Raw genomic sequence first — 27,578 nt, 5'->3', positions numbered from 1 at the left:
TGTCGTATCTATACTTCCCTTCTTCAGTGGTCCTGTACATTTTGATAGGTGCCAGATTGCTGTGTCCAGATGCTCCCTCCACAGAGTGGAGCTAGATCATCGCTTATCCTTTCACCTTTGCAGGCTCCCGAGTTCAGTTTGGAGTTGTTCTTCTACTTGCATTACCCTGTCTGCTTGGAGCTAGCACACTCCAAGCCATGGAATGGCTCCTTGCGGAGCCAAAAGATGCATTCGTTTCAGAGCTGTGTGCTGGACATCCCAAACTGTGGCTGGAAAGAGGAACAGTCAGCATTTCGTTGACTTGAAATCTCCATTTGTTCCCCCCTCTTTCAGGTCTGTCAGAGTCCAGATTGCTGGCTCCCACCTTACGTTATGTTCGCCTATGAGAGACAGGAAGTGCCAGTATTTTAAGGTAGTGCTGCCCCATTTACTCCAAGGCCTCCAGGTAAATAGATATTTGGATGAAAGTGGAGGTAGCCAGACCAGGCTTTGGACATGCTGAGCGCCGAGTCACGAGCCCCAGATCACAGTGAAGAGAACGTGGCTTGGTTGTTCTGTTGTGAGAGAGGGCCATATCTGTGCCTCAGGACATGCCCTGGGCACCCCTGCTATGTTCAGTCTTCACCCAGCCTTCCCTCTTTCTGCCTGTTTTGAGGGCCATTGTGCTGAACTCTGTAAGGTGCTGTCCCTTCAAAAGAGAATACATGGTGCTATGCAGTAACTCTCAGCAGCAGCCTGGATTTTCTAAAATCAGTGGAAGAAACAATGATACAATAAACGCTTTGCTGCAGATATTAATCTTTTGAAAAAAGCATACAGGGTGAAGTGGCCATGGTTACATGATTATTTCTGGTATAATGGGGTCTGAAAGAGGCATAGCCATACAGCACTGTTGGGACACAAAGAAGGGTTTTTGATAATTCAGGGGAAGGTGGCATATAGCAATATATCAGGCTTCACAGCAAAACAAACAAAGGCACAGTCCTGCTGCTGTTAATGTTTTGCCATTAGCTTCATTGGGGCACAGAATCAGGCTCCAAATATGGTATAACTACATCTGAAGAATCAGATAAGACGCAGCAGATAGAATATCACCACATATGGAATCCTTTCCCACTCCCCCCAACTCTAGCCAGCACTAACAGTGTTGCAATTGATTAAGAGTATACAATAATGCTTTCATATCTTGGTCAATACAATTAATACAGAGGCATAGTGTGGCATTTAGGGGCAAACCCACTCCCTGCAGCTCCGAACCTGAGTTGCTGGACTTGTTACTGGGAAGATGCCTGGGGGGAAGTGGAGGACTGGATCTTTCTGCTGCTAACCCTTTGTATCAGACCCTCCCTGGCGTAAACTGGCATAATTCTATTGATTTCAGTGGGGCTGCTCTGACTTTCACCAATTATGGCTCTGGTCGCTAGATTTTTCATTTGTACAGATTCTAACAGAAGGTGGGTCTCAATCATTGATCGGGGTTCCTTACTGCTACCAAAACACAATAAATAATATGAATAATAATAATAATTAATAAGCAGAATAACCATCCACAAAACAGAGCTCATGATCTGCTAAGCAGCATGTTCTGTTAAGCTGCCATATTATACATCGTTACTTGGATCATGTTAAACATACTTTTCCCCATTTATCTCCTATGAAAGGCAGTGGTACTGACTCCAAACATTAGTATTCAGGGTGCTTGAATATTCCGTCAGACTTTCCTTGGGGATTTCTGATCAAAGCCAATATAGGGTCATATCTAATTTGTCTTATTTATGTGATCAGTGACTGAAGTCACTGGGACTCTTCAAGGCAAATAGAATTTGGTCTCCGTCCATCCTGTCTACACAAAGGAATGAAGCACTTAAATCGGTGTCATGTTTGCTTAATAGCCTTTTGTTTGGTTGTACGTGGTTCTAGTACGTAATTGCTAAAAAATGCTAAGAAATGGGCTGTTTTTGCCTTTTAAAAACAAAGTAGTTAACGTGGAAAATATAAATGCTATGTCTACTAAAAATACAAGAGCAAGAAACTTACTGACGAACACAGTAGAATTCACAACATGTATGCATAATAAAGAAAACAATACACATACTGTCCAACTGAAGTTGGATCAGAACCTGGAACAATTAAACATACCGTTTAGACTCCTCCTCTCGTTTCCTCCAAACTTATTTTTTCAAATATTGGGCCACGTATGTCTCTGGGGTTACAGCATTGGCTGGGTGGAGTTTCATGATGGATTCATTTAGCCCGTTTATGTTTTGGAGAGTAAATATAATTTTCAAATTGGATAGATTGCTGACCTGATTCTGTAGTCCTGTTGTAGGCAGGGTGGATTTGATTTAAATCATGATTTAAATCACTAGTCAGGAAGACTCGATTTAATCATGGATTTCTACATAAAAGTGCATTCTTGTTGGTTGTGATAACCTTAATACATATACTTCACAGGTAGAGGAACTTCATTAAAATATTCCCAAACTGGGTCTCTTTTATGGCCTGCAGCCATTATAGGTTTTCCCTTCTAGTGAGAGAAATGTATGGTAGATCTCAAATCAATGAAGGCCACACTCAGAAAGACCTCAAGACTTCTGGAATATGCTGCTCAAACAGTTTCACTTTTGTTTCTACCGCCTGTCCCTCCCTTGTCAAATTTAACTCCAGACGTCTTCTCCTTGTCCAGATCTATTCCGCCCCCAATAATCTTCTATTCACTGAACGTTTTAAAACTTTGCACTTTTAGAGAGTGGTAAGGGATTGACTCTGTGTATACAAATTTTCAGAGGGACAATAGGGTTGAGGTCTGTTATTTCCCAACTCTCTATATTATTTATTTAAAAACATTTTTGTTGTTAACAAGCATGTTATCTCTGGAGACAGAAATCCACAGTTTGAGAACTGCAAAACTAAGCATCTGTGATGCTGAGTCCCATTGGGTAGATAGAAAGGTTAACCTAAATAATCTATACAGAAGTTCCTGGAACCCCATAAGATTGGGTCCCTAAATATAATTAACTATTGGAACTCATTTACAAAACTTTTCTTAAACATTACATGAATATATTGTCTCATACTGTAGAATTATAATTTATGATCCCTATTCCGTGATGAGATATCTTTAGATAGGTTTTTTCCTCAAAAAGTATTTTCTCAAAAAAATCCGATTTAAATTAAAAAAATCTGATTTAAATTTAAAAGTCATTGATTTTTATCCACCCTGGTTGTAGGTAAAACTTCCAGTGACTTCAGTTGGAATTCTACCTACATCAAGACAGGAACTGCAGACTCTTCATTTGTAACACTGAGAAAAAATTCTTTACTATATCCTAGAAATGAAATCTACCTTATTATAAAGCTGAAACCAGGACACTCACAAAAGGTAATTGTAAATAGGTAGGCTTCCCACATTGCTCCTGACACAGTGTGCACGTACACACCAGATATTGTTCAGACTTGCAGGATGTCTCTGTTTCAGCCCTTATGTCCCTGTTGATTGAGAGAGACTTTCAACCTTTCATTTTCCTAGGTTGGTAATGAGGTCCAGGGGGCCTGGATGCCAGCTGAGTCAGCAGAATAGCTCTGCATCCTGGATTCTACAAGGTGCTGTCCTCTGACAGTTGCCACAAAAGTCAATAGTATCTTGCAGGATCAGACCCATAGTTTTTAAAGGGCTTGTGGAATAAGCTCCTATATACACTGATGATTGGTAGAATATGACTCCATGTGGATTTTGCCCTGGGTGGGAATAGAAAGTGAAACCATTTGTGGTTTCTCGTAATCTGCTTCTTTTCTTTATACTTTTTTGCTATTCAGACATATTGTCGCACTTCAAAATAATGCCCTTGCCATCATTAACCCTCTTTTATACTTTGCTTTGCAATCGCATAAATCATTATGAAGATTTAGGGCCAAATTCTTCCCTTGGATGCATGTGCTAGATTCCCACTACTTCCATGAGAGCCACACCTACATCTGACAGAAGAATTTGGCTCATAGCATTGACGTGGGTATCACACAGGGAGTGCTTTCATAGGATTCCCACGATATGGCTATCGTCATCATCTCGACCAAGCAATTAAAACACTCCTCTGTATTCTTCAGGCCAAATGTTGAAGTCCTTACTCCTTTTATTTTACTTTTTTCCCCCCAAGGCAGTTCTATTGACTTGACCCCAATGGGGGTTTTGCCTGGGTAAAAACTGAGTAAATGTTGTCAGGATTTGGCTCAGTGTCAATTGTAGGAGGAGGAGGGAGGGTGTAAGTTGAAAATAACATTGTACAAAAAGCTTGTTTTAAATCTCTTGCTGGAATGTGAGGGGCTTGGAGGGGGTCCTGCGTCCCTGCAGATATGGTGCTTAATATTTATGTTTTGGTTGCACCTTGACAAACATTTCACGTAGTTATTGCTTTGCTTGAATATGGAAATATGTTAATTACAGCCTTTATTCTGCTGTCTGCTCCTTTCCTCAGCCTTTTCTATTCAACCCTCTAGGTGGCCCAGCACAATGTGGCTTCTTTTCTTTGAATGAGCTCTTTCCACGCTAATAGGGTCCCGGGTGATGTGGAGAACCATGTGCACAAAATCGGTGCACCGCCCCCCATTCCTTTGTGGGCATGTCAGGTTAAATTCATATCAGCAGGAAGGTCACTGCCATGATTTTCAATAGCGCGAGATGAGGTGATGACTTCAGACAATGGCGCCACACTCTTCAGCTGGAGACACTTGCCTTACCAGTTGCAGTAGTTAATTAATATGCTAAAAATAGAAGCCAGTGATACAAATCGCTGCCTGTTGTACAACAAAGACTGGGCATGTGTAGCTTTGATAGCCAAGTTTATGGTGCTTGTCATGGAGGGAAGTTAGTGTAGAGCTAGAAGCAATGTAAGACTTTCTGGATGCTGAGCTTTAGTCACTCTGGGCCTCTGGCCATTCGCGAGCTGTCTCATTTGCATTATGAATGACATTAAGGGAACTAACAAGGTTATTGGGCATAGAAATGTTCTCATGTGACCGACCACACGTGGAAGCAGACCTACAGCAGTGCTAGTTGGCAGGGGCACTGTGGCTCTTTATTCGGCTTCCTAGGAGGAGAGTTTCTGGGAGTACATAACTCATAGATATAAAATAAACGATGAGAAAAACTACATTCAGATAACGTGACGGGCCCGATGTAAACCCCTAGGAGGCAAGGAAATTCAGAGTGAAGACTGGGATTCCACCCTTCACTTAGCTCATTGTGCCGAAACATAGGGCACAGTATGTATGATATCCCAAGGTTTGAGGGCTCCTGCAATACCTACTGTTGACACTGCAGGGAGGGTGAGAGAAGGACAGAGTTTCATTCTGAACTCTGAATCTCTGCGTCTCTGTGTACAAGTCAGATGTCGAATGGTATTTGACTTGATTTTCAGGGAGAGGATTTAATTTCTTTGTTTATAGCACCGTCACTTCCTCAAAAAGGAGGAAGGCAGGGATACACTATATTACAGACATAAACCGCCTGTTATTTGTATAAGTAGTAATGACATAATTTGGTAATTTAAAAGTTAGGGCCAGATTCTTATCCCAAGTTACACTAATGTAAATCTAGGCTAACCCCACTGACTTCAGTGGAGTTACACTGGATTTGCACTGATCTGCTTAATATCAGAATTTGTCCCATGTTCTTTATCGTATTTTAATATCCTTGTTAAGAGCCTGATTGGGCCTGATTCTTCTCTCATTTACACTGGGATAAATCAGGAGCATCTCCAGTGTACTCAATGGACTAGATCCTCAGCTGCTGTAAATCAGATCCATTGACTTCTGTGTTACACCAGTGTAAATCCAGATTAAACCCACTTCAGTCAGTGGGCCTACATCAGCCAGCCCCAGGGAACTAGATCAGTGTAAAACCAGTACATATGAAAGGAGAATCAGGCCCATTGAGCCAAAGTCTGCCTTCACCTTTATAAATCCATTGAAGTCAATGGATGTACTGTGGATTTACACCCGTGTAAATGAGAGCAGACTTTGGGCACTAATTCTATCGTGTAAATATGGTTTTAAACACTTTTTAAATCTTATAAACATTTATGTGCTCCCTAGACTGGGAGTGGGGCCTGGACAGTCACTCATGCACATAAATCTTTACACATTTTTAAAACACCGATTTTCCTGATTTTTTTGAGCCATTTCTGTTTTTAAATTGGATTTTGGGGCCCTGTAGCCCTTCTTTCACATACTTCTTCTTAGAAGATACCATATCTGCCCATAGTACAGCGCTGCTATAGCATCAGTGGGCAAGTCTTGTGTTCCTTCATTTGTGCCATCCGTTTTTAAGGAGAACTCCCTGTGGAAGACAATAGGGAGCTCTGCTTGAAGTTCAGTTGCATGTTACGGCCCTGAGGAAGGCGTTCAGGGTTTGATCCATTATGAATGCGTGCATTTACAGTCCTTATAAGGAAGTAGCGTGCTAGACTCTGATCTGAGTTTCATTCGTATCATTCAATTTGCTTCAGTGGAGTCACTTCAGATATATGCTGGTACACCTAAGATCATTGTGTCTAGCTCTGAAGACTTGGAGGCAGGAATCCTGATGCTATTCCTGGTCTCCAGTTGACTTACTGCATAACTGTGGGTGAATCATTTTATTTCTCAGTGCCGCAGCTTTGCCATCTGTAAAATGGGATAAAACAATAGTTACTTGCCACACAGGAATTTTGTGAGACATAGTTCTCTACTGTTTGTAAAGTGTAAAGTGCACTGAGCTCCTAGAGGGAAAGTGCGGTGAGCTTTATAGAACATATTTTGTGTGAAATGGCTGGCTGGCCTTCAGATGACAACTTCCCCTGCTCCAATGATCCTCTGTGTTCCAGATAGAGCCCTATGAGGAATCCATGTCATACCACCTCTCTTCCTCCTTCCTGAGGCCCCGCTGTGTCACAGACACCATCTTTCTGGCTGAGTATTCTGACCAGATTCCCAGTCCCTTCTTACCCTGTCCTCTTTAATTGACCCAAGGGATTGCTAGTGAGCAAATGATGCATTCCTCCCTGAGAAGAGCATGGTGTCACCACAGCTACTCCAGTCACAGCCAACTCAGTGTGTGAGGGACTGATACAGGGAATCAAACCCAGAGGGCCGAATCCTCAGCTGGTGTAAATGAGCATAGCTTCACTGAGTCAATGGGGCAACACCCATTTACACAAGCTGAAGGTTTGGCTCGGATCTCCACCATGGTAGTTTGCAGGGCCAGTCTCTATTTTTATAAATAAACTGAATATATTGACAAGGATCTGTTTCACACTATGTACTAATTGGGTTTTGAGAGTACTCATTCTAAATAATAAAATAAAAGTTGATTGTAAACATGCAGTACTTTTTCTCCTCCCACCCACTTGTTTAAACTCTCCTCCAATCCCTATGAATAAAAACCAGCAAAAAGATGTTTTTTGTTAAGTTACTGTTGAACTAAAGTCTTGAAAACCAAGTTTCAGTTTGAGCAGTGGTTTGCAATTAAGATAAACTGGGAACAGGAGTTTGTAAAGGCAATTTGGATATACCATTCACTATATCAGTGCTGAAAAAGCCTTAGAAAGGTAACTTATAAAGGACAAAGCAAATTGGGATTGTGTTCTTTTGTTTCTTTCTGACATATAAAGAATTCTAGAAAAGATTTAAAAAAAAATTTTTCCTGCTTCCTTATTAAAAGTATCAGGAATGTCAGTCCGGTCTTCCTTGATTTTGCTAGATGGCTCGTTAGAGGTCTGAAATATGCATTATGGGCTTTCTCACTCCTTAATTGTAAAGGTGTGGCAGACTGAAGGGCAGGGGGGTAAGAGATATGATTAAATTTAACAAAGACTTCTTTTCTCCAAATAGTTTACCACATATTTGAGTTAAATATGTTTTAGTAGGGCTGTCGATTAATCACAGTTAACTCACGCGATTAACTCAAAAAATTAATCGTGATTAATCGCACTGTTAAATAATAGAATACCAATTGAAATGTATTAAATATTTTGGATGTTTTTCTACATTTTCAAATATATCGATTTCAATTACAACACAGAATACAAAGTGATCAGTGCTCACTTTATATTACTTCTGATTACAAATATTTACACCATAAAAATGATAAACAAAAGAAATAGTATTTTTCAATTCACCTCATACAAGTACTGCAATGCAATCTCTTTATTGTGAAAGTGCAACTTACAAATCTAGTTTTTTTGTTACATAACTGCACTTAAAAACAAAACAATGTAAAACTTTAGAGCCTACAAGTCCACTGAGTCCTACTTCTTCTTCAGCCAATTGCTAAGAGAAACAAGTTTGTTTACATTTATGGGAGATAATGCTGCCTACTTCTTAATTGCAATGTCACCTGAAAGTGAGAACAAGCATTCGCATGGCACTGTTGTAGCTGGTGTCGCAAGATATTTACCTGCCAGATGCAGTAAAGATTCATATGCCTCTTCATGCTTCAATCATCATTCCAGAGGACATGCTTCCATACTGATGACGCTTGTTAAAAAAATACTGTGTTAATTAAATTTGTGACTGAACTCCTTGGGGGAGAACTGTATGTCTCCTGCTGTTTTACTCGCATTCTGCCATATATTTCATGTTATAGCAGTCTCAGATGATGACCCAGCACATGTTGTTCTTTTTAAGTACACTTTCACTGCAAATTTGACAAAACACAAAGAAAATACTAATGTGAAATTTCTAAAGGTAGCTATAGCACTCGACCCAAGGTTTAAGAATCTGAAGTGCCTTCCAAAATCTGAGAGGGATCAAGTGTGGAGCATGCTTTCAGAGGTCTTAAAAGAACAACACTCTGATGCGGAAACTACAGAAACCAAACCACCAAAAAGAAAATCAACCTTCTGCTGGTGGCATCTGACTCAGATGATGAAAAAGAACATGCATTGGTCCTCACTGCTTTGGATTGTTATTGAGCAGAACCCCTCATCAGCATGGAAGCATGTCCTCTGGAATGGTGGTTGAAGCATGAAGGAACATATGAATCTTTAGCGCATCTGGCACGTAAATATCTTGCGACGCCAGCTACAACAGTGCCATGCAAATGCCTGTTCTCACTTTCCGGTGACATTGTAAGCAAGAAGCAGGCAGCATTATCTTCTGCAAATGTAAACAAACTTGTTTGTCTGAGCGAGGGGCTGAACAAGAAGTAGGACTGATTCGACTTGTAGGCTCTAAAGTTTTACTTTGTTTTATTTTTGAATGCAGTTGTTTTTTGTACATAATTTTACAAAATTAAGTTCAACTTTCATGATAAAGAGATTGCACGACAGTGCTTGTGTTAGGTGAATTGAAAAATACTATTTCTTTTGTTTTTTACAGTGCAGATATTTGTAATAAAAAATAAATACAAAGTGAGCACTGTACACTTTGTATTTTGTGTTGTAATTGAAATCAATACATTTGAAAATGTAGAAAACATCCACAAATATTTAAATAAATTGTATTTTATTATTGTTCAGCAGTGCGATTAATCGCAATTAATATTTTTAATCGTTTGACAGCCCTATGTGTTAGTAAAAACAAGCACAAATAGTCATCACTGAAAACCTCTTCTGTCTCAACTGCTTAGGTTTCAATTCCTTTTGATTTCATATTCCAACTAGTTCTGCAGTTATACATAGAAATCCAGGGTAGATGAGACCTGAATTGTTAATGTAAAAAACAAGCAGAAATCTCTCATTCCCTCTTTTTTAAAAAGGGGGGAAAGAAGAACCATCTAGGCCTTCTTTTTCCATCATAAGTGGGTTTGGAAGATAGATTTTTATTGGTAAATGTTGGCAAATGTCGATTTCACCCCCCGAAAAATATTTCCATTGATAATAATCAAAATTTACAAATATGTATAGTAAGAAAAATGCTGCTTGCGAACTTTGATTTAAGGATATTTATTTTGTATATTTGACCTGTGATGTTAACAATTTGTGTTTTAATGGTTATAAAGCTTGAACTTTTTGAATCTGAATGTCTGCTGTTATTAAATAATTGTCTGACCTCCTCACCCAAGTAATTTCCTGCAACTGAAAATTTAAATAACTAGAAATTGGGGAAAAATGAATAAAACCCATAATTATGCACAACTGAAAATTTAACTAGATAAAAATAGAAGTGTTTAAAATACTGTTGAAATTATAAAAAAATAAAAATTGAATTCTGCCAAGCCTAATCACAAGGAAGGGAAAAAGGGCACAAACACAATTTCTTTTTCTTTTGCAGGTCACCTTTAAGCCTCATCTATCTGCATCTAGCTTCTCTTGCTCAGTCAGAGCAGAAAGGACTTCAGTATTTCTGGCTGGTAGTCTCTGTGTCTTACAGCTTTGCTGGTCTGTGCTTGGAATAATTCTTGGGTCCGTTTCTGCAGATTTTAACTTCGCCATGTATCCACCATCAATGATAGCAACTGGAAGCGTGGGAGCAGCCATCTGTGGCCTTCAGCTTGATGATGGGGAAAGTTCACTGTCCGGTGACAGCCTAACGGAACTCCTGGCCAAGATCACAAACACAGATGTGGTAAGTGTCCTGAAAGCATTGTTGTTTCTTTGCTGAGAAGGCTGTGGAAAATATGATCAACATAATTTGCTTGATCCTGCTAGCCCATGGGAGTTCCACGGGCAGAGGACTTGCAGAACTGAGCTCATAGACACCGTTACAAAGCTTAGGAATCAGCCCAAAACTCTCAGGGTATATGTACACTGCAGTTAAAAACCCTCATCTGGCCCATGCCAGCTGACTTGAGCTAAGAGGCTGTTTAATTGTGATGTTAGGGGTTAGGGTCCCAGACCTTGGGCTGCAGACCAAGCTCGAACATCTACGTTGCAATTAAATGGTCCCTTAGCCCGATCCCATTTGGCATGGGCCAGCTGCAGGTGTCTAACTGCAATGTACACATATCCTAAGTCACACTCTACCTGGCTTTTCTGTGAAAGCACAAGGGGTGTGTTTGTTGGAGAGAGGAAGTGGGTGCAACAAGGGGGCATCTGGCAGTCCCTGCTGGTGTCTCTTGGAACACTAGTTACCCCAGAGGGAGTAGGGAGAAGGCCTTGGACCTGACTCCCATCAACAGTGGCCAGCAAAGCAGGCCTGTCACAGAGGAGAGTGCACCCTACATCCTTATGAGGGGTGATGATGTGAGCAGACAGAAGGCATTGGGTTTCCCTGAGATCCCCCAGGAATGAAGTTTTCCATCTCTGATACCAGGGACCAATGCAAGACTGGTCAAATGTGGGTCTGTGTTTGCTGTCCATGGATGGTGCATCTGTTATTTTCATCTTTCATTGATGCACCTATTTTAAAGGTCCTTGATTTAAAGTCTTCATGCACTGTGTACAGTATATCCAGATAAAGAAGTCAGTTCTCTTTTTATTCCATTTACTATAAATTCATTGAGGATGCTTCTTAGGTTATGAGAAAATCTCAGAAATAACAGAGGGGAATCTGGCAGTTGTTCGATGGTCTATGTGAAATGATTTTGGTGGTCTCAAGTCAGTTTCTAGTGAGTACATCACCCAAACCAGAACCCCACACTCTTATTGGCAGTCTCAGCAGAGAGTTCAAGGACTGTGAAAAGATCACTGAGAATGACCTACCCTGGGCATAGAGGTGGGTCCCACAAGTTCTTGGCTGAGCTATGCTGGGGGGAGCTTCATTGCTGCTGTCCAAGGTGTACCCAGTCTGTGGATAAACATGGGACTTTCACTTCTAGGATTGTTAATTGAGCATGTTTCACGAGCACTCAAACTACAAGAAAATGCGTGCTGGCTTCTGACAAGATGACGCTCTTCTACCATAAGCCCATCTGTTTAGAGCATGCCATCCTAACATGTATTAACTATAAATTGTTGTATTTCTTTTATCTTGCAAAAGATGTGCAAAATAATTATGTGCATTTATTATATTTTTGGATGCATTGTTGTTTAAGCCCTGCTGTTTTTTCACCAGCAAATTGAAGTCTTTGCATTTCATTTCTGATTTCCAAGAATGGTCCAGTTTTGCAAAAAAAATTGGCAGAATTTTTTACTTTTCCCCCCGTGTCTCATTGTTTTTAATGTGACATTTTGAATTTCTTTTAGTTGGAAACCACTTTGCACAGAAAAGAGGCAACATTTTGAATGTCACATGCTTTTTAGGTGAAAGTGGTTGTGGTTGTGGAAATTTCACACACTCAGTTACTGGGTCAAGTAACAAAATGAAATACTTTTTTACACAAAGTATTTGTTGCTTTTTGTACATCTTTATTATAGACACATGTAGGGCAAGAGACTGTGTGAGTGATATATAGCAGTATGCAGCAGGATAATGCAGTAAGAGAAATCACGTATGTTATTTAGGCTGCATGGGCCGGTAAAAGTGGAAATTAATTATCATATAGTGCTCCTTTAGCAATGGGGGACACACACAACCCTTATCATTTGGTGGAGGGGTAGTGGGAGGCACACAGTGCCCTTGGCATACGGGGGGATGAAGGGGCACACAGAGCTTTTGGAGGGATGGGGTGTGGGTGGTGGTCCCTGAGATAGAGGGGGATGGGAGGGTGGCACACAGGGAGTTTGTGGGGGCGATGAAGAAACAAAAGGAACCCCTGGTATATGCAGAGAGTTTGTCTTACATAAGCTGCAAAGTGTGTACTCCCCTGGTAATAGTGCTAGAAAAAAATAGTATCAGAAGGGAAATAAAACGTCATGTTACCACAAACTGTAACTAATAGGGATTAGGATGAGGCCTTCATGGGGGATACATTATCCCATATCTACCTACTGTGGGGCTTTTTGTAGCTTCCCTCGAAGCATCTGGTAATGTTAGAGACAGGATATTGGACCATGGATCTGATTCGCTATTGCAGTTCCTGTGCTCTTTAAAAGGATTACAGTAATACTTTTCTACTTCTCCCAACTTTATTTGTAGTTGTATGCAGTGAGCATTTTTTAGGATTGGGATTAGGTCCTGTCTGTTTACATTTCCTGTCATGTCTTTGCTTATCCTTTCCATGGAGAAGGAATCGTTTTAAAAGGTTAGGGGGAACTTTTCTAAGGAAGGCACTGGCTCCCATTGACATTCAGTGGAAGTTTGAGCACTTCACTGTTCTTTGTGCCTTTAAAAATTCCCCCATCGTATTTTTGAAGTATTTTCTCTGGGAACAGAAACAAGTGCAGCCACCAAGCCCTATATCTTAGAACTGGAGTCTTCATCAGTGTTCAGAGCTTTTTCCCTGGTGACACTTAGTGGAAGAGAGGCGTCAGGCTGCTGCCTAGGCTGTCACAGGACTACATTTTCAGTTATCACTGAACTCCATCTAGGCTCTGGATATTGTTTCCATAGTAATGAGTGTTCGTCAAAGGAGGGAAAGAGCCCCGGATATATTGCTGATGTGTCTGCGGGCCCTGGTAACGTTAGATGGGTTTGTTTTTGAGTGGCTCTGTTCTTCTTTCTCAATGAGTCCTGTGTTGGGCAGTTGCTCATCTGCTGTAAGGTTTCTCTTGCGCAGGATGCCATGGAGATCTTTTCCATCATTCCTCTTGTTTAGCATGGATGGGAGGTTTGGGTTGCAGTGGAATCAGTATGCTGACAATATTCAGCTCTGTGTCTCCTTTTCATCTGTCCCAGACATTGCAGACCTAGCGTCTAGCCAAGATTGTGGCTTGGAAGATTGCTAGTTGGCTAAAGCTCATTCTGGATAGGACAGAAATGACACTAGTAGAATGGGAGAAATGTTTGTAGGATTGTATAGAGGGGATATCTATTCCCTGGATGGAGGGGCAGTACTCACCCTATAGGGGTTAACAAGGTTTGCAGTTGTAGGGGTGCTGCAGAACCTTTAGCTGCTCCTGGATTCCTAGATATGAGGAAAGAGCATGTTTTTCACTGTTGCAAGCAAAGAGATAGTGACCATTCCTTTCTGATGTAGCCCTTGCTACAGTAATCTATTCCTAGTCACCTCCAGACTGGTTATTGCGGTTCACTCTACCCTTGAAAAACAATCAGAAACCCCACTAGTGCAGGCTACATTGTTGTATCATTTTTATTTATTTCCAGATGTAATTCAAAGTATTGGCATTTCACCTAGAAATCCCTGCTTGCCTTGGGATTCTGGCTGCCTTAGAGGCTGAATCTCCCCATGTGCCTTTTTGCTGGCTGGAGAAAGGGCACAGTGAAGTGTCCTTTTCTGTGGAGTTTCCTTTCCCCTTATTCGCACAGAGCCCAAATTAATTGATTTTCAGGGCATGTTGCAGGGTATACCCAAGACCAAGCCTGAGAGGGAGGGGAAGGTTTGGCTTACTCTGGTGGCTTAGGGAGGTTCTATGCATCTTTTTCAGTTGACATTGTCAATGTATGTTTTAATGCATGTGGTTCCCTACAGTAGTGCCACCTATTATTAAAGTTGCCTGACATTTCCTGTTATAAGACCCTATTTTTAGTTGCTTGTAAAATTGCCAAACTTTAACTATTTAGGCTGTAATTTTCCATGCTCTGGACTGCTGCAGGGCAGGATGGGTCCAAGTCCTGGCACCTGAACTGACAGCAGGGAGCTGTCTCTCCTGTGCTCTTATTGACTACCCCCACCCCCATTCTGGGCCCAGGCAGCGTTGCTGAAGAAGCTGCCTGATTCAAACGCAGAGAGGACAATAACCAGATTTGCGGAGGGTAGAGGAGTTTATTGGGACAAGGAGCCTGGCGGGGAGATTGGGACTGAAGGCTAGCAGTGGAGGTGAGAGAAACTGGGAACTGGGAGTTGGGGTAGGAGAAAACTGAGGATGGCTGGGCAAGGAGACTAGGACTAGGAGCCAGGTGGGAAATTGGGACTGGGAACAGGGGGAGACTGGGGCAAGATGCTGGGGGTGGACAACAAGATTGGACAAGAGGGAGGTAACTGGAGGTCAGAGTGAGGGAGAGAGGATGAGGAGCCAGCAAGAAACAGGGACTGGTGAGCAAGGAGACTGGGAACAAGGAGCTGGGAGATTGGTGGGAGGAACTGGGAATGGTTGGGATGGGAGACTGGGGGTGGGGGACAGACTGGGACTGAGAATCTGGAGGAGTGAGACTGGGACTGGGACGACAACCTCTCAAGAGCGGAGACTGGACCTGGGCAGGTGAGGAGAATGGGAGTGGAATGAGAATCCATGGGTGGGGAAGAGAGAGTTAAAAATAAAAAAATATTATTAAGGTTTCAGAGTCAAGCACTCAAAATTAAGGTTGCCTATGCAACCTTAATTTGCGTCCCTTATGCATATACATTAAAATACAGACTTTAATTACCAGTCCCAGCCTCTACACCTTCCCTGGCTCCATTTCCCACTGTACCCTTTCTCCCACCCACACTGCATTTGAATCTGGCAACTTCCTTCTGTGCACTGCCTGGACCCAGCAGGGGCCTCAGTAAGGGCATAGGAGAGACAGGCTCACTGCTTTCACTTTAGATGATGGGACCTGAACCCGGCACAGTTGCAGCAGCCCAGAGTTGCAGCTGTAAGTAAGGTCCTGTTCAGCCCCTGGCTGGAGCATGCTCAGTGTGGATGGACTCTTTGGGGGAATTTAGCTGCTAAAAATCTAAGAAGTCTCTACTGAGCATGTGCAAATGGTGATTTTTTTACAAAGAGTTATAAATTGGCCTAATTTGGGTGGGCACACTCCTGACAGAGAGGCCATCCTCTTACCAAATTGCCAGTCCCTATTCCAAAGCATGTGGTTGCTAAAGCTTTTCAAAGAAAAGGTCCCTAGAGTTTTAGAACATGAGCAAAACAGTGTATTTTTCCCTACCGTCATTCTCAGAAGTGGCTGAACTGTTTTGGCTGAAATTTTCCATACACCCAGTATGTCAATTTAAGCCCAAACGATTAATGTCTGGCAAAGTTATAAGCAACTGAAAACAGAGTTTTGTAATGGGAAGCGTTAAGCAACTTTAGTAGGTGATTCTACCACCACAGCCTATAATGCATATCTGTTATTGTAGAAAAAATGTACTATCTTTGCATTGTTTAAGGGTTAGTATCAAGCTGCATTAGTAAAGGGTAAAGACTACTGTAATGTCCTGCAGTGGGGCAGAGTTAAAGTTGTCCATACAACCATAGTTTGCTCTCAGTTCCTGATTTGTGATCACTTAAACCTGTAACTGTAATGTTACAATAACTTCAGCTTTTCTATGTGAACTGCCCTGTTTTTCAAAAGGGGCGGGGAGGAGGGAAGAACGGAGGACTTTTAGGCTCCCGGATCATCATCATCATATGGTAAAAGATCCTTCTTATATTGCAAGTTCTTTGGGGCAGAGATGGTCTTTCCGTTCTATGTTTGTATAGCACTTAGCACAATGGGGTCCCAGCCATGACTATGGCTCCTAAGCACTATGATAATTTAAATAGATAATAATAATAATAATAATTAATATCCTGCAGAGGTTACAGGCTCTGCAAATGAAAAACTTCTCCCCCTGCCAACACAAGCAACAACCTTCAGAACCCTGCAGAGTACCTGAAGGGAGGGGATGGAGGGAGCATGCAGCAGACTTAGCACTAATCCCATTCATGGCCCCTGGGCAGTGAGCTGCTGGGTTATGTTACCCTCTGAAAAGGTTAGCATGGGTCTCTTCCTGCTGCAGTTAGCGTCATAGATGTAATGGTTAGTAGAACTGACTGTCTAATTCTCAGTGAGGACTAGCTACCCTGAACATTTCAGATTTTAAACTGCAGCCATTTTTGAGTTATGCAAAGTAGCATCTTACTATTTTCTTAACAGGAAAAAAAGCATATTTTTTAACCCTTGCATAACTCAGAAATTGCCAAAGGGATTTTGCTTTAGCTTGAAAAAAAAAAAGCACCATCTGAGATAAAACATGAAAAATTTCAGCTCCAGAGTTAGGAGTATGTGAAAATAGAAGGTTATAATGAAAGGCTGGTGTAGCCTTAACTATAATGAACTCTCTTAGGCTTCTGCTGAAGTATATGAGGATGCTTCCTGTTTACAAGGAAATAACTGTACCAGAGCTGCATAAACTCAAATGCCAAAATCAGTGGTCTTTACTATAACATAACTGAGAGGAAAATTTGGTATGTAGTGCTCTAATATTTTTAATAGATGTTTCATTATGAATTAGGCCAAAATATGTTATTAATGAAGAGAATTTAGTTTAGACTCCTTTCACTTCAATAAATAAACTCTCACTATGTGAGTGTTTCTTTCTAAAACAGAGAGCAAGGTACTAGTGTACTGGTCTGGTGTAAATCTGGAGTAACTCCATGGACTTCATGAGAGTTACTCTGGATTTGCACTGGCATAAGTGAGATCAGAACCTGGCCCAATAGCTGTTACATTACATAGTGGTGGTATACTATGCCAGTACCATTTGATAAAGATTATTTGCTAAATAGTGGCTATACAACATTTGGCAAAAAATAAAATGCAGTGTGAAGGAACTGTGACCTTCACACTCTATGAGGGAATAATTGAGCTATGTGGGAGCTAGGCTTTATTGCTCCTTCTGGCTACCAAAATAAATATCAGGACCTTATACTAATGAGAAGTGGAGAAGCCTGACAGTTTTATGGGTAGTGAAATTACCTTTGTGTGGTACATTTTAAGTGCTTTTTCCAAATAGAAGATAGTAGCTAGTACAGAGTGGTTTCACACAGCTGTATGTGATACTATAAGGTTGTGGGCCTCTACTGTGATATCATTTTCTTCAACAGAGTAGGAATGTTTCTTCTGTTATTTGTGAAAGTGGTAACTGGTTGGGGAAAAGTTTAAAACCCCCCACCTCTATCCACATGATGTTCATGGAGTGCTCTCTCCATCCCTCAATTGATCACTGCAATGGAAGAATAAACAACTTGAAAAGATAGCATTGCCAACTTTCCAACGTCTCAAAACCAGACACTACAGCAGGAGTATTGAACTTCTCCTCATCCTCTGTTCCTCCTCTTCCCCTGAAGCTCCACCCCCTGCTCTGCCTCATCCCCCCAAGACCCGACCCCCACTCACTCCTCTCTCTCCCTTCTCCCCCGTCGCTTGCTGCTCTCCCCTCTCTCCCGTCACTCAATCCTCTTCCCCACCCTCTCCGTCCCCGAGCTGGGCTCCCTCTGCCCGTAAGGGGACTACTCACCTGCCACCCGCTGGGCCGGGGCTGGGAGCTGCAAGCCTGATGTGGAGCCTGCCTGACTGCCCAGGAGATGCAGGTAGAAGGTGGCCCCAGCTGAGCAGGGGCTGGTGCGGGTTGGTGACCTGGTGCTTTCCCCCTCCCCCTCAGCCGCTCGCCCTTAAGGCAGGTAATAAGTGGGAGGGCCGTGCCCTGCCCTCCCCGCCCCGTCCGGTGAGCCCTGCACTACAATTATGGTCAGAATTGCTTGGGCCACTCAGCTCCCCTCAGGGATCCTTCCCCCACCCAGCTGTTGGCAAGGGGCCAGGCCCTGCTCTCTTACCCTGGCAGCAGTTCCTCCAGGCCCAAGGCAGCTGCCGAGCCAGCCCCACTCGGAGGTGAGGGCAAAGTGGAACCAAATGTGCCGCCAGCCTAGGGGCAGGCCGGCCCGTCCCTGCATTCCCTGCTCCTGCCTGGCAGGTATTGCTCTGCCCCGGGCTCCAGCTGATCCCATCAGGCCCGATCTTACTGGGCTGGACTGACACTGCTGGGCCCGATCCTGCGCCACCCCATTTTTGCACCCCTCTCCCGCAGTAGCTCTTTGCTGCCCCTCTCTCCCTGCCTTAGTTACGGCCTTGGAAAATTGTGGTAACTGGACTTTTGGTGTCTGGTCAGTACTTCTGACCAGAGACTGTACAGGTCCCCTTCAAACCAGACTTTCTAGTCAAAAACCAGACACCTGGCAACCCTGTGAAAAGATAAAAGAAAAGGAATGGTTAGTCTCTAAGGTGCTACTAGTACTCCTTTTCTTTTTGCGAATACAGACTAACACGGCTGCTACTCTGAAACCTGTGAAAAGATAGGAATTTTCATACTGGACCAGACCAACATTCCACCTACTGCAGCTTCCCGTCTCCAGCAGTACCAGATGCATCAGAGGAAGGGGCAAGAAACCTTATTGTGAACAGTTATGAACTGTGAGAAAGGATGGCCCAATGGTTAGGGTGCTATACTTGGGATTCCTGAGTTCATTTCTGTATTCTGCCACAAACTTTCTATGTGATGTTGGGCAAGTTGCTTAGGGTGGGATCTATGAAGGGACTTAGGTGTTGCAATGCTGAACATCAGAGAGTCTAGAAGATCACAGGAAAAACACTGTGATCCACAAAACCGCGTTAAGCACCTCAGCGTCTAGTACAATGAATGGGGAGAGATCTACAAAAGCTAGTATGCTACGTGGGGAGTCACCTAAACTAGCCAACGGGAGACGCCAACCAAAAGAGGGGGGGTTGTCAAGCCCACCCCCTTGGATATAGGGCCTAAGTCTGGGCTGCATGGAGGTGCCTAGCTCTGCTTAGCAATACTAGAATGGCACCCCCTGTCCTGGAGTCAGGTGGCTTAAGCACGTAAACTGTGTTTCTTGTTGGAATGAGTTAGGTGACTGCCTTGCTCCACACAAAATGGCTGCTAGAGAAGGTAGTGCCCATCTTACAACTTTTAGCCCGACAGTTAGAGCACTCCACTGGGATGTGGGAGACCCAGGTTCAATTCTCCTCTCTCTGCTAGAGCAGGAGAAAGTATTTGAACAGAAGTCTGCCATTTCTCAGGCGAGTGCTCCGACCACTGAGCTATGGGATACTCTGGTATGGAGTTTTTTTCAGTCTCTCCTGTTGAAGCTGTTCTATTGTGGCTAAGTAACATAAGAGTGGTGGGAGGAGGGCGACTGGACCCAGGGTCTCTCACCTCCCAGTTGGGTGCACTAACCACTAGATTTCAGAATCATTCTCCCTTTCTTGCCCAATGATTTTTCCACAGTGGATAAATATTAAATAGCCATTAGGCGAGAGAGAGAGAGCGCATGAGAGAATGACTCTGTGGTCCAGTGGTTAGGGCACCCTCGTGAGAGACCGTGGATCCAGTCCCCCTGTTTTAATAACTCTTTATTTATGTCCAATTGAAAAGCTTCAACAGAAGAGATTGAGGGAGCCTCACATCAGAATATCCCATAGTTCAGTGGTTAGAGCACTTTCCTGAGAGATGGAACACCCCAGTACAAATCCTTTTTGCTCCCCCTCTGGTAGTGAGGGGGGGAATTGAATGTGAGCTAAACATTATAAGGTGAGCATCTCCTCTTCTGGCCAGATTTTTGACCTGATCTGGTATGCAGCCTCTGAGAATGCGTACAGGATCAGGCTCCACATGTGATGTAGTCAGACAAACACCTATCTTTCCCTGTTTTGTGAATCACTCTGGGGCTTAGGTGGGGAGATGGGCATCTGGACTCCCAGAAGGCATCAGCAGCGTACATGCCCAGAAGCTGAAACATAAGTGCTGAGGGAGATTTACCCCGAAATGTAGTCACCCAGTGAGTTTAGGTGACTACAGAGTTTGGTGGGAGTTTTGTGGATAGCAGTGTAGCCAAAACTGGGACTTGGACACCTAAACCTCAGATTTAGGTGCCTAGGTACCTTTGTGGATCCCACCCTTACTCTCTCTGTGCCTCAGTACCACCTATGGGGCAACCAGATAGTGGCCCCATTGTGGTTGCCTCTGTACAAATATATAGGGACAAATTTTCCATAGAGCTCAGCACTCAAAATTGGGGAGGTTAGGCACAAGAATAAGTGGACAGATTTTCAGGAGCGATCAGCCTGTTTGGTGCAGGGTGGGTGCTGAGGACTTTTGAAAATCTGTCTATGAAGTGTCACCATGGGAGTTGCTGGAAGCTGAGCACTTCTGAAACTCTGGCCTGACTGGTGGGTTCTGAGCCCTTCAAAATGTGGCTTTGATCTGTTTTGAAAATCTGGCCCATAGTAAATGACAACTGCTGCCACAAATATCATAAACACTCTCTTCTTGCCCTTCCTCAAACATCCTACGTTAAATCTGCTATGTATATTACTTTTCAGACAAAGAAATAATTCTGATAATACTTTCACACAGATCCTTTCAAATCTCTAGATCTAACTGAAGTTCAGAGTTGCCACATTCTAGAATTAAGTTTTTGTTGAACTACATTATAAAATGATAGAATATCCATTGGCAGTCTATCGAGAATAGATAGCATTTGAGCACTGTTCCTAAGGCACATACGTCATTTATTCCCTCTTTTGTAGGGTTTAGGGCCTGTGGTTTTGGAACCATGTAACAGGGCTTGCTGTGTCCTATCCTGCCTTATTTGTTGCAGGCTGCATTTTGTATGCAAGGAAACAACAGACAAAATAGCCTCAAAAGAAAGGAAGAATGAGATAGTTTCCTAAGTTGTCTTTGCCTGAGTTGGCAGCTGCTCTAGCTCATTCAGCTTTTTGTTCTCCAGTGAGTGCTGTGCGTGTGTAGTAACAATGGGGTGATGCAGTTACACTGTAGGCTAATAGTAGAGTTCCGTCAAATCCATTCATAAATACAGAGAAGGGTGCAGTGCTGTGAAAGCGAGCCAGCTTGCAGAGGAAGTAAGGCCTCCAAGTAATGAGCTCTCCATCACAAACATAGCTGTCAGATCTCATGGACTGGTGATAGACTGTGATCATCTGGTTGGAGGCTTGCCCCGACCTGCACCGCTGCAGATGTGTGACCTGTTCAAGCTGATAGAAGACACTGATAATGGCTAGCAAAGATTCCTTCTCATATACCCACATAGCCCTAGTTTAACTTTGTCTGATGCAACACAAATATTGTAGGTTTTCTAGGAATCCCAATTTTTATAAACTCTGATATTATTATTGATATTCTTCTTGTTTGTTATTTAATATGCACTTCTGTCATCTGAAGATCTCCCAAGTATTTTTCTACCATTAAAGGACCACTGTCAACTTGAAATCTCAATTCAGCTTAAAAAATGAGTTAATTTGAGGTGTGATATATGCCCCTGAATTCCCGCTGCCAATTTTTTTGAAAGATACCCCTCCTCCCCTCCGAACAACAGGAGAAACCGCCTATTCTGGGGAAACAGTGGAACTGAATATAAACAAAGTGTTCTCAAATGAACTAATAAAACTAAAAAATTAGAGGAGGAAAAGACTTGTTTTCCCTAATCCCTTTCAGTTACAGTCATTTTAGGCAGTCCTGGTAACACAGTAAGTAAACAAATTCTGGCAGAAGTGTGATTTTACTTATTTAAGTATGATGATGTCCCTTAAATTAATTTACCTACACAACACCACTGTGGGAGCGCAAAATATTATTTCCCCTATATAGAGATGGGTAAACTGGGGTATACAAGCAAACTTTGTAGCAATAATTCATCACCAGTGAGAGAAACCAAAAAAAGCATCTTTCTGTTAGTAAACTGAATCAATTTGATCTGGAATCAAAAAGACACCAACAACATGAAACACAGGATGGCATTTTCACATTGTCACTTTTCAAGCCCTTGGTTTGTATAGACAGTAGTGTCTCAGAGTTAGGGACCCGTGTACTGCAAATCAAGTCCCCAGTTCAGGAAAGCATCCCTATGCTGGTAGCACATGCCAAAGTTCCATAAAGTTAATCATGTGCTTAAGGGCTTTTAGGAATTGGGACCCAAATGTGGACCAAGTGGGAATCCAGTCATCTTTTGTCCTTAGCAGTGTGGATCACACGTTCTGTGCTGGAATTTATGCAAATCCTTATTCCTAAATGCATGAGTAGTTGCATTCCTGTGCTCTCAAAGCAAAGTGTAAATAACAGGAGACCAGCACTGTTACAGCAATCACCTACTGCACCCCCTTACATTTGTTACATATCGCCTCTTTCTTGAAAGAAGCACCTCTCCTGTTTTCCTGCTGTTTTTTTCTTTCTTTAATTTTTTAAAAGAGCTCCTTTTCAGGAATGTTGTTTAAGAGAACCAGAGACATTTGAATAGTCATAAGGTAGGCTAACAGCTCTCTTCTTCAAGTACCAGCAAACATTTAGGAAAAACCCACCTTTGTTTTGCACAGAGATGTCCTGTGAATTTTTCAGTGTTTTCAGATTGCTGAATTTTATCACTCAGCAAAGCATCCCAACTCTGGATTTAAGCTTTTGAGCTTCAGCAGCAACTGTGAAGTAATGGTATAAACAAAGGGGTGTGTAGTTATAGCTCAGTGGTGTCTTTCAGATAATTTAATTTAAAAAAAAAACAAATTAAAAAAACCCCACTCTAAGGTTGTTCTTCAGCTAGTTATTGTACAGGGCAAAAATTGTGGTTTGCTTGCAGATGTTTGATTTGCAAGAAGTTCAAAAATAACATTGTTCATTCAGTGCTAACGTAGATTGGCTGCAAGCATTTTTATCACCAGATTGTCTAAACCTGCTCTAAACACTAGACAAATTGTTTTGTGTTAGATTTCCAAAATATAGTGACACCTCTCTTAAGTGATCTCTCATAGTCAGACCAAAAGTATTTGCTTAGAAGAGGTTAAGTGGAACAAAATTGTATTCAAAGCATTTGGGGATATTTTGTGATGGTTTCTTGATGAAGACCGTTGCCTAGTGAGGATGGTGTTTAATAGGCTTTCAGTGTACACGGATGAGCATAAATAAAATTAGACTTTGTTGCATCAATAGACCTACAGTTTCTGGATTGTTTTTTAGACAATGTTCCATAGCATGTTATCTACTTCCATTATGCCTCATTCATATTCCCAGATGTATTTACTCTCTGACTATTTGATGGGCAAACCTAAAAGGCTCTGAGGTTCAGATCAGTTTCCGTAAGTTCAGATTTTTCTCTAAACCTCATCTTTGGTTAAAAAAAAACAGGCCAGAAATCTTGCTGGGACAGGCTTTCTTTTGGTATTTCTACTCCTACCCCAGGAAGTGAAAGGACATAAGAAAATTAAAATAAAAAAGTTCCAGGGGACAAATGGCACAGAGAGGTTGGAAACAAACTGAAGATACTTTCATCAAGAGCTAAGTCCTGAAAAGTACTGACACCCCTCAATTTGAAGTCAGTGGGCCCTAACGGAGGTAGGCACCTCCCAGAAGGTGCTCAGGACATGGCAGAATTGGGTCCTAAGCTGCCAATAGAGATTCACGCTGGTTCAGTAGTGACTGAAAGTTCTTTGAGGTCTTGCTCATGTCCATTCCATTTCGGATGTGTCCAACCTCGTTTGGGGACTGTATCTCAGTACACTGCAGACTCAGGGGTTTATCTGTAATGAGCTCCTTTCGAGACCATAACCCCTGAGTCTGCAGTGTACCGAGATATGCTGAGAGCCATCTGTCTGGCTTGCAGTGTCTTCCTTCCCCAATTGTCCAGTCGCGTGGTGCAGGTGTTAATGGACAACACGGCTTCCATGTTCTATGTCAACAGGCAGGAGGAGCTTGATTGTTCTCACACAAGATGTCAAGCTGGTTCCTGAAAGGCCTTGAAAGACTCTTTCCTCCGGTCTGGGACCTGGATCCCCAATGGGACCTCAACCTGGTCCTCTCCAGGCTTCACGGGTCCACCCGTTGAGCCTATGGTTTCTTGTTCCCTTTCCCACTTGTCGTGGAAGGTTGTATTCCGTGTAGCTATTACCTTGGCGAGACATGTCTCCGAGATTAAAGCCCTCACTTCGAAGCTCCCGCATAGGGTATTCTACAAGGACAAGGTCCAGCTGAAGTCCTGTCCGGTCTTCTGGCCAAAGGTAGTGTCGCACTTCCATGCCAACCAGGACATCTTCCTCCTGGTATTTTGTCCAAAGCCTCACATGACCAATGAGGAGAGGCGGCTGCACACTCTAGATGTCAGGCGCGCCCTGGTTTTCTACCTGGAGCCCACAAAGCCCTTCCACAGATCGACACAGCTCTTTATCACGACATCTGACAGGCTGAAGGGCCTTTCAAATCTCAGAGGATTTCGAATTGGATCACCACCTGCATCCGTACTTGTTACGAGTTGGGGCAGGCTGTGCCTCCACTGATCATGAAGGCTCACTCGATTAGAGCTTAGGCATCTTTGGCTGCCTTCCTGGCGCATGTCCCTATCCAGGACATGTGCAGGGCCACGACATGTTCTTCAGTACACATGTTTACAATGCATTACACTATCACCCAGCAAGCTAGAGATGACAATGTATTTGGAAGAGCTGTGTTGCAGTCGACACGTCGATGAACTTAGACCTGCTGCTGGTGGTGCTGCTTGGGAGTCACCTACAATGGAATGGACATGAGCAAGCACTCGAAGAAGAAAAGACGGTTACCTTTTGTAGCCGTTGTTCTTTGAGAGGTGTTGCTCACGTCCATTCCATGATTCCCCCTCCTTCCCCTCTGTTGGCATTCTGGCAAGAAGGAACTGAGGGAGGTGGGAGCTGGCAGCACCCCTTATACCAGCACATATGCGCACCACTCCAGAGGGCGCCAGAGCCAGTCTCCTACTGTTACCGCTGCATCAAAAACTTACAACACCAGCACATGTGGTGAGCACACACACCTACAATGGAATGGACATGAGCAACACATCTCGAAGAACACCAGTTACCAAAAGTAAGCATCTTTTTGTGCCACTGGATGACTGTTTGATGGCCTATGTAAAATGAATCTGGTGATCCCAGTCTAGTTCTTACTGAACAACCCTGTCCCCAGAGGCAGTGGGTGCAGTATGTGTACATACTCACAGTAAGTGAGGCAGGAGGTGAGCGAAAAGATTTAGGGATAAAACTGTTTTCCTTATTCTGATAACGGTCCTTGTTCAGCATTAGACGACAGTGTCTCTTGTGATTCTTTAGGGGCTAAGATGGCATTGCTGCTTCCCATGGTGTTCTGTGGATAGAAGGCTGCAGCAAAAGGCCAGTGAAGTCAGTTGAAAGACTCCATTCGTTGACTTCAGTGGGCTTAGGATGAGACCCAAAGAGGCTTGAGAGAGGACTTCAAGATCAGCCTCATATAAACTAGCTGCTGAAACAATACAAATTTATTTGTGTTTTCCCTTCTTTAGCTTTTATTTTTGACTTTGGGCCTGACCTTGCCAGGTGCTGAGTTCTTCCTGCACCTACTTACCTCAGTGAAATCAATGAGAGTTGAGGGCACTCAATGTCATGCAAGTTCAGTTCTGTACCAGCCTGTTCTAACGCCTATTGAAATCAATTGCAAAATTCCATTGACTTCAGTGATGCAAAGTTGGACCCTATTTGCAGAGATGGATGGGAGGCTCACATACCAGATTGCCAGATGCAAACATCTTCATAACAGCGGTACAAACATATTTAAGTTTAAAAAAGTAAAATATGGAAAAATCAGCGAGAACATGTATTAACTTGGTGCTGAAAAGTTAAAGAAATGACTTGCATATAGTACCAGGCCTTTCCAAATGCTTAAACCCTGTTTCTAGGTTATTGTGCCTGGAAATTCAGAACCTGGACTTTCTATGTTGAATAACCCAAATTGTGACATAGTGCAATATATTTCTCCTCCTGTTTGTTTTCTCCATGTGAATTTCCATCACTATGCAAAGGTTACTCGCTGCCAAGCACAAAACATCATCTTTTTTTCCAAACATAAAAAAATAACTGGAATAAACTGCCCAAGGACTGTGAAGTTTCACAGAAAAAATTAAGTGCTCTTTTCTTCTGCACATGCTATGATGACAATAAAACTGTGGAATGGAAACTACCTGAACTATTTTAATAGTTTAAACTACTAGACCAGAAAGAAAAATGAGGAAGTTGATCCATGTGACACATGACTTAACAACCCTTCTGAAAAAAACAACCAAAACAAACCGCAGAGTATTTGTCAGTAATGGTCACAATTACCACATCTTACAATAGAATTATTATACTATTCTGGACCATTACTGTAGTATGCTATAGTGTTGTTTTGAAAGGAAATTCCCCGACTTCTATTTTTTTATTTCCTTTTAATTTATAGAGCAGCATTCCCTACCTCTGGGTGCTGTACATAGTAAAATTGCAACAAAACGTTAAAAATAAAATCCAGAAATAAATTACATACAAACACAGCAAGCAACACAGGCTTTGAGAAACTACATTGTGCATCATTGGAAGCCTGATTATTGACCCTGCTGAGTTGTTTTTAATTCTGTAACCAGTAACTTTGGATAGGAGCAGAGTCCGAATGAAAGTGAGAAAGAAGTGGTAGTTCCACCCACAAACCAAGCCCACCTCCTTGATACACCAAAATGAGATACTTCAGTAAACTGTTGCAGATCTTCATAATATGTTCATTCTTTTCCTTTCTCCCATAATAGTTAGCATCCCATTGACATGAATAGTGGCAATTCACACTTCTCAGAGCTATTATTTCAGGCTCTGTGCACAGTCAGACAGACAGTCCTTGCAGCAGTTAGATTGTTCAGATTGATTGTTCAGTTAGATTGTTCAGTTAGATTGTTCAGATTGATTGTTCAGTTAGATTGTTCAGATTGTGAACTTGAGTGTATCTTCTCAACCATAAGTGCCAGTGATTTAGGATGAGTTTCATTTGTATGCTCCAGTCGATTTTGCTGCCACAGAAATGCTAAGCAGCTGGATTCCAGTGGTGAATCTGGCCCTATTTTTTTTAAAGTAAACACTTCGTTTCTGCAACA

General features: G+C 42.5%; 1 protein-coding gene and 1 long non-coding RNA gene across 3 annotated transcripts in view; one reads left to right on the top strand and one right to left on the bottom strand.

Annotated features, from left to right (window-relative positions):
* Positions 1 to 27,578, top strand: part of CCND2 (cyclin D2) — a 55,867-nt gene that overhangs the window by 10,018 nt on the left and 18,271 nt on the right. For both annotated transcript variants that reach the window (XM_073314806.2, XM_073314801.2), the window contains exon 4: positions 10,394 to 10,542. In XM_073314806.2, coding sequence (XP_073170907.1) covers positions 10,394 to 10,542 — 149 coding nt within the window. The remainder of the gene's footprint in view (positions 1 to 10,393; positions 10,543 to 27,578) is intronic.
* Positions 12,289 to 18,255, bottom strand: LOC140899383 (uncharacterized). The gene is made up of 3 exons (XR_012155302.2): positions 18,119 to 18,255; positions 13,796 to 13,861; positions 12,289 to 13,698 (listed from the first exon to the last, which is right to left on the bottom strand). It is a non-coding gene; the product is annotated as an uncharacterized LOC140899383 (long non-coding RNA).

Source organism: Lepidochelys kempii, chromosome 1, assembly GCF_965140285.1.
Source record: "Lepidochelys kempii isolate rLepKem1 chromosome 1, rLepKem1.hap1, whole genome shotgun sequence".
Lineage (NCBI taxonomy): Eukaryota > Metazoa > Chordata > Testudines > Cheloniidae > Lepidochelys > Lepidochelys kempii.
Note: the sequence above shows the minus strand (reverse complement) of the source record. Positions and strands in the feature narration are given on the sequence as shown.